This window comes from Sycon ciliatum, chromosome 5, assembly GCF_964019385.1.
Source record: "Sycon ciliatum chromosome 5, ocSycCili1.1, whole genome shotgun sequence".
Classification (NCBI taxonomy): Eukaryota; Metazoa; Porifera; class Calcarea; order Leucosolenida; family Sycettidae; genus Sycon; species Sycon ciliatum.
In genome coordinates, this window is record NC_088647.1 from 331,234 (window position 1) to 338,411 (window position 7,178).

At 46.8% G+C, this 7,178-nt stretch overlaps 1 protein-coding gene across 1 annotated transcript in view; it reads left to right on the top strand.

Moving 5' to 3' along the window:
* LOC135817069 (phospholipid-transporting ATPase IB-like) overlaps positions 1 to 4,946 on the top strand; it is a gene marked incomplete at its 3' end in the record, with an annotated part of 49,940 nt that extends 44,994 nt beyond the window's left edge. The window contains 3 exon segments of the mRNA XM_065330170.1: positions 3,640 to 3,710; positions 4,245 to 4,281; positions 4,858 to 4,946. Coding sequence (XP_065186242.1) covers positions 3,640 to 3,710; positions 4,245 to 4,281; positions 4,858 to 4,946 — 197 coding nt within the window.
* Positions 4,947 to 7,178: the final 2,232 nt, after the last annotated feature.

The following is a 7,178-nucleotide window of genomic DNA, read 5'->3' on the forward strand; positions in this document are numbered from 1 at the left end:
TCTGGCTGAGGGTCGGCGGCTACCCTAGCTGTGGACTGACCCATGTCCACAGCTATTGTCGGTTTCCCTGGTTGCCTTGGCTGTTGTTGCCTCTGGATTCGTCATGACGCATGTCGCGATGTGGACAAGCATAAGACAAATGTCGCACACTCTCACAAATATAACAGCGACGAACAGATGGCCCAGTTTGTTGGTACGGAGGTTGGTGATGTGCTGCAGTGGCCTCCAACGCATCCAGTCGCATCCAGTCGCTTCATAATAGCACCCAGCTTATCCGTCAGTCGTGAAGTCACCGCGCAGACCTGTGGCAGAGACTCAGCAGTAGATTGTACGGCTTCAGTGGCATGAACCGCACTAATCTGCAGAGCTGCCTGCAGTGCTGCATCCAAACCCATGGGGTTCAGCTTTCGAACTTCCAGGCGGACTTCTCTGGAATCGATGCCGACAATGAACTGGTCTTTAGCCAAGACAGTTTGGATGTCACGGTGCAGCTCGGGATACGCTCGCTGGGCTAGCTTCCTTATGGCTTCACAAAACTCTGACAGACTCTCAGTCTGCTTCTGCTTACGGCACTTCAGCTCCGCTCGGAATACTTCCACGTTCTGCGCCGCACCGAACCGTTGGTCCATCAGTCTGGCTAGTTGGTTCAGAGGCCCAAACCTCGTGCCAGCATCGAGGCTTTGGTAGTAGGTGAGGGCATCATCAGCAAGATAGAGGCCCAAATAAACACTCTGGTCTTGCAGGTTCCAATGGTTTATTCTAGCCACAGCTTGGAACTGCTGATACCATGATGGCCAGTCACTGGTACGATCGCCCCTAAATTTCTGAGGGGTAGCTACTGGTCTAACTGCATGCTGACCTAACCCAGCAGGAGGTGCAGCAACAGGACCACCAGCTGGAGGTGGTGGTGGTGGTGGTGGAGGCTGTTGTTGGCCAGCTGCTCCACGATTCTGACGCTGAGCCATTATGACTACTCAAAACTGAAAATGAAAAAAAAATTCTTACAAAATACTACAGGTCCAAATCCCGCTGCCACCAAGTGTAAACTGCTGGTATGTTAGCAGGTTACAACATAATCAAGAAGTACCACTCACAAAACTACTGGCTCACAATATAACATTTAGATTATTTTAGTTCCTGGACAAGAACAACCCAAACTCAAAAACATCCTCTTCTCTCTCGAAGTTCCCTCTCTCGCGCGATCGCGCGCAGGCGCAAAAAGACAACCAAAGAAAAAGAGAAAAAAAAGAGAATATGACAGGATTCGAACCCGCGTGGGCATAATACCAAAAAGAGTGTAATCCGGATATGTACCAATCTCTCCAAAGAACCATTATAAAACACAGTGAATAAACAGCATAAATAAACATGTCATACATGTCTCTCTCTCTCTCTCTCTCTCTCTCTCTCTCTCTCTCTCTCTCTCTCTCTCTCTCTCTCTCTCTCTCTCTCTCTCTCTCTCTCTCTCTCTCTCTCTCTCTCTCTCTCTCTCTCTCTCTCTCTCTCTCTCTCTCTCTCTGCATTCATGACAGTGTGCATGCATGGAACATGCATATTGATTAGTGGTTCTAATACTAGGAGGTATTGCGCGTGTAGTAATCTGAGATCCGCATTTCAATTCTCAAAATAGCATTCCATGTAAACACACTACGGTACGATGCATGCTTGTCCAACTTGCCAACTCGCCGCAAACACACAACGTTTGACCTGACCGCATGGCAGGGTTTAGAAGGTGCACACTGCACACTGTACACTGCACATGCATGTTACTCTAGGAGACTCGTAGAACTCCGATTTCTATTTCTACTTCAATCCTTGCCACATTGCTAACCCCTGTGCCTACACAGGGCATGTGTAAAACATACACAATCATTCTAATAGGGGAGTCCTCTGTGCTCTGTCAAGATGTCACACTGTACTGGCTTCATGACTATCATGGTAATATGATGAGCTGGACTAAGGCCAATACAGAGCACTGAAATTCAAACCGCTTGTCTTCTCAACTAAAATGGAGGAATTTCCGAATGCCTTCTGCTATCGGCAGAGAGAAATCTGCATTTGAGAAATCCGGAATCGTTAGGAACATATTTGAAGTACCCCGCTGGACTGAGGGAATACAGGACAGCGGGTGCCCTCCATCTTGATGTGTGGGGTATGGAGGAACTGATTGAGTTTTGTAAGATTTTTTATTGTGCGTAAACGAGTTTTGTAAGATTTTTTATTCCCGTAGCTATGCAGAAGACGTTACTTCAGTAACGTCTGGCGCTAGCCAGGGTCCACATAGCTTTAATTTGGTGTTTGTTTGTTTGTTTGTTTGTTTGTGTCACACTTGGCGCTATCCCGTATCTGTCCTGTACCGTACCGTACCAGCACAGACAGCTGGCCACAATATTATTTGTTTTTTTGTGCCATCAGCATGCCCGGCGCTATCCCATACCTGTCCCGTACCATCAAGAGTACGGTACCATCAAGAGAATGAGTATATATACGAAGTGTATGGGGGAATGCATTCAGGCCGATAGTGCAGTAGCATCTTGTGTGGATTTGTGTGCGAGGCCGAGATCCCACTGGCAGGCTGGCTGGGCCGCCTGTCGACCAGCCCGGGATTCGCATGTAGGCCGATAGCATAATAATTATAACGTATATAGATGTATAGCAGGGATTCGTATTATGTAAACGACTCCCTGCTGTATAGGGAGATTTTCTGGAAAGAAATACGAAGTAGGGAGACGAGGAAATGCTATTAGAATGGACTTTAGTTGCCGAATAAAAGACAGGATGCGTCAGCAAAAACATACTTTGTAAGAGAGATCCCGTCATCTCCAAAATAATCCTGAATGGGCGAGTCAGCGCCGGTCACAGGAAACGTCGGAAGAGAGATCCCGTCGACTCCAGAACGTCCGTGATCGGCAGAGTCAGCGCCGGTCACTAGGGGTGTGCGGATAATGCTCGAAAAGGTGGCAGATTCTGCTCGAAAAGCAGTGAAATTGGCAGAACCATACAAACCTTATGGCGGGCAATTCCTCGAATTCTGCTCCACTTCTTTATCCACATACCAAACATGCATGAAACTTACACGAAAAAGTACCGAATTCTGCCAATTTTTCTGCCGGAATTATCCGCATATGCCTACCGGTCACAGGAAACGTCAGGACAGATATAACTTCGACTCCAGAACGCTAGCCAGGGCCATCACAGCTTTGACACGTTACATGCATGATAAGCAAGCAAAAAAGCATAGCGTAGGCCCCTGAGCTTCCAAGCTCTCTCGTTGTGCGTAAATGTTTTTTTTAGTTTTGAAGTGCAGATCTCGGCCTACTCTGTGCGGAATATCTCCTAATATTAGAATTATGATCACTACTCATATGTTGGGCATGCATGGTTGTCATGGTTGATGATGAATGTGGAGAGGAGTGAAGTAGAATTGTATTCTATCCTTTAATGGTGTTTGCCCTGAGGAGATTCGCTTGGACAAAGTTCGAGGAGAAAGGAAATGCGTTTTATGTGTGGAATCGTGTTGGCGTGGTGGTTTGTGGTTTGCTTCATGCATGTGTTGTTTGTGGTTTGCTTCATGCATGTGTTGTTTGTGGTTTGCTTCATGCATGTGTTGTTTGTGGTTTGCTTCATGCCTGTGTTCAGTTGACGCATGTTTGCATTTGGATTGGCCTGCCACTTTGGATCGTCTTTCTCCTCGTCTACTGTCGCCTATGGTAGGTGGTGGTTACCATGACACTGTGTGTAGCTTTGCTTGCCTCTTATACTTTAGTTATAGGTTGTGATTACAAAGTGAACAGAGAGGGAGAGAGGGAGAGAGAGAGAGACTAAAACGGATGCACGAGGCTATAAGGGGTCTGGATAGCTATGGCAATGTATGGATGATGAGAGTGAATGTAGCTACCCAGGCCAACGGATAATACGGGAAACGGGATCATGTACGGGACCAACTAGTGAGCGTATCGCGGAGCAGGAAACGGGAATAAGTGCATAGAGAATTTTCATTTGTGTGAGGGAAAGGTGCAAACGAGAAAGAAGAACAAATTTCAACTTTTATTTCCTTTTGGTGGTGATCTCATCTTGCTTGTACTATATCAAACCTTTGTTTAGCTGAAACTTAAGCAATCTGTTGTTACAATGAGTGAACACCAGAGAGTTGGTGAACACAACTTCTCAGTGTTGACTTCTTGTTGTTTCTTGTGCTGTGCAAAAATAGATGTTTGATTATGTTTTTGTTATTGTGCGTGCAGGCCTCACATTCCAATTGGTGTAAATCTCGAGGACGTGGTATGTACTGTATTGTCTGCTGTAACAAGTTTTTCTGCTGCTTGTTGATGGGAACTGCCTTGAACCCTTTTGACCACCATTTTGCAAATTTCCCTGATGGCACTTTTCTTTATCAAAAAAGTATTCTTTCTAGACCAAAGAGTGGTATATTTGATAACATTTAATAACGATAGAAATATTTACGATACTTCTCCAGACGTTTCGTTGTTCTGAACAACATCGTCAGTGGATGTTTGGTCTAGAAAGAATACTTTTTTGATATTACAATGAGAGTGAATAATCAACGGCTTGTCCACCAACTCTTTGCACTTTTCTTTGACGGAGTAATGTTGACGGTTGTACATGTAGTACCAAGAGAACATCCACCCCCCACCCCAGGAGTGTGCAACTCCCGCACACCCTGCTGTCCCGGCAGAATTTCAAGCTGACGTCATTTTTTATGATGAACGTGCGTGTGTGTATATGTGTGTGTGCACATGTGTGTGTGTGCACATGTGTGTGTGTGTCTGTGTGTGTGTCTGTGTGTGTGTCTGTGTGTGTGTGTGTCTGTGTGTGTGTATGTAATGTACTCTGCAGGATGTGCAACTCTTCAGTGCTGGCCTATTTTGGTTCATGGTGTTCTTGCTACCTGCACTGGCGCTGGCTCTTGATGTTGTCGTCAAATTGTACGCAAGTTTGTGCAATACATGCATATTCACCTACACTGTGCATACATGCATATTCACATACATACACGCATGAGTTCCTTGTTGTGTCTCTCCTCTTCTCTTCCCACTCCACCCCTCCTTTTCTCTCTTTATCTCTTCTTTTGAATCTTCTTCCATCGCGGATGCCCAGTGGTGGGTGACCGGTGCCTAGTCTCTCCTCTCTTGTGTCCCCCAGTTGGCAATGTGTATGCCTAGTCTCCCGTGTCTTGTGTCCCCCAGTTGGCAATGTGTATTCTTGGTATCAATGTACACAAGAGAACGAGCGAAAACTGCTTTCCAACAACAATACACTGACTGATGAAATGTTGCTGCTGCTGCCGCTGTTCCTGCTGCTGCTGCTGCCGCTGTTGCTGTTGCTGCTGTTGCTGCTACTGCCGCTGCTGCTGCTGCTGTTGTTGCTGCTGCCACCACTGTTGGTGCTGCTGTTGCTCCTGGTGTTGCTACCGCCACCACTGCTGCTGTTGCTGGATGTGGTGTATGGTTACTACACAGCAGCCCGATGCTTTGTTGGCCGGAAAGGTAGCAATAGAGTTGAAGAAAGCAGAGGGTTGCTGTGTAGGTAGCTGGTGTTACTTTAGACTAGTTTAGTAAACCAGAGAGATAGAGAGAGAGAGAGAGAGAGAGAGAGAGAGAGAAGAGAGGAGAGAGAGAGAGAGAGAGAGAGAGAGAGAGAGAGAGAGAGAGAGAGACACACACAGAGAGAGAGAGAGAGAGAGAGAGAGAGAGGAGAGAGAGAGAGAGAGAGAGAGAGAGAGAGAGAGAGAGAGAGAGAGAGAGAGAGAGAGAGAGAGAGAGAGTAAGTTACATTTATAAAGACAGGTAAGTCTAACAAATGAGGACTGAGACCTCTACAACAGGGTTTTTACGCCTGAAAGCAGGTGCATGATTTAACAAGCAGGTTGTCAGTCTAGATTTTATGCGCAGATGGAGAAAAAGCGCAGAATTTTTGTAATGAGATGAAAAGCAGAAATAATAAGAAATAATAAGAAAAGATGAAATGAAAGCCTGCTCACAACCCCGCCCAGCCTTGCGAACTGGGTATGGTGGATTAAGAACCCGGTTCAACGCTCGAGCAAGCGCTCTCCACTCAAGGTGTTCGAACTCATATGGGGAAATTATAGAAAAGAAATAATAAGATAAAGAGAATAAATTTCAACGCACCTCAATAAACGGAGCCCCACATACAGTACCTCAGAAAAGTGGATCTTCCGACCAGTGTTTTTGTTGACGCCGCAACCAGATGATGTAGCTGCTTCGCAGAGACGTCTTACTGCACAAATTACAAATAAATTTTATTCTTCGATTAGAAAATCCAAGCGCTTTCAGAGCCCTCCGAAGAGAGTCCGGGATGAAACCACGCACACCTACCTCAACCGAAAAAGAAACGACCTGCCACCCGTTTGCTCGGCATTGATCGGCCAGATCCGCATACCGCCTGTCCTTCCGCGAGTTACTGACACTGAATCTGTCCTCAGCACAAACTGTCAACTCCATCCAGAATACAATCCTACGACTCGTAGAGTACAGAACTATATCTGGTCTTAGGGTGGTAAGTGCAACACAGCTAGGGAAAGAAATCTTTGCACTAACTGAGTCGACAAGAAGTTTCCAGTCTGAGGCCGCTGACAGGAGATCAGTCGTAACCAACTTTCGTCTGGGCTGAACGCGAACTGGCTTCTCTCCCGCCTTGCAAAACGAGATGAAGTCAAGCTCATTTGAATTTTCGGTTTGTACGGTGTTTGCAGCAGTGCGGATTCGAATCTCCTCACGCATGTTCCTGACGATGACCCCGAGTACGTTGTCGTGCCTCCAGGTGTAACGTCCCTGGTCCAGCGCTACGCGACAAGCGCCAAGCACGTGGCGCGTAGTACAGGCCCAGGTACGGCACAAACTACAGTACGGATCCACTACGGTGTTTCCCCAACGGCGTAGGTTCGTCGGAGAAGGTAGCACGTCGAGGGTTGATGCGAGAAGAAATTTCAAATCCTTACCAGTACCACCGTACAAAAGGGATTTCCACGAGAGGTCCTGCCACATCACCGATGTCCACTCCAACCACTTGCCTTGCACCTGAAGAGTCTTCAGCCTCAAAATCTGCTCCTGCGCGTTGATCTCCTCAAATGTTTGAAGGAGATCCTTCCTCGGGGGTTTGGAATGCTGCTTCGGAGCACGAGCACCCAACCCTGCACG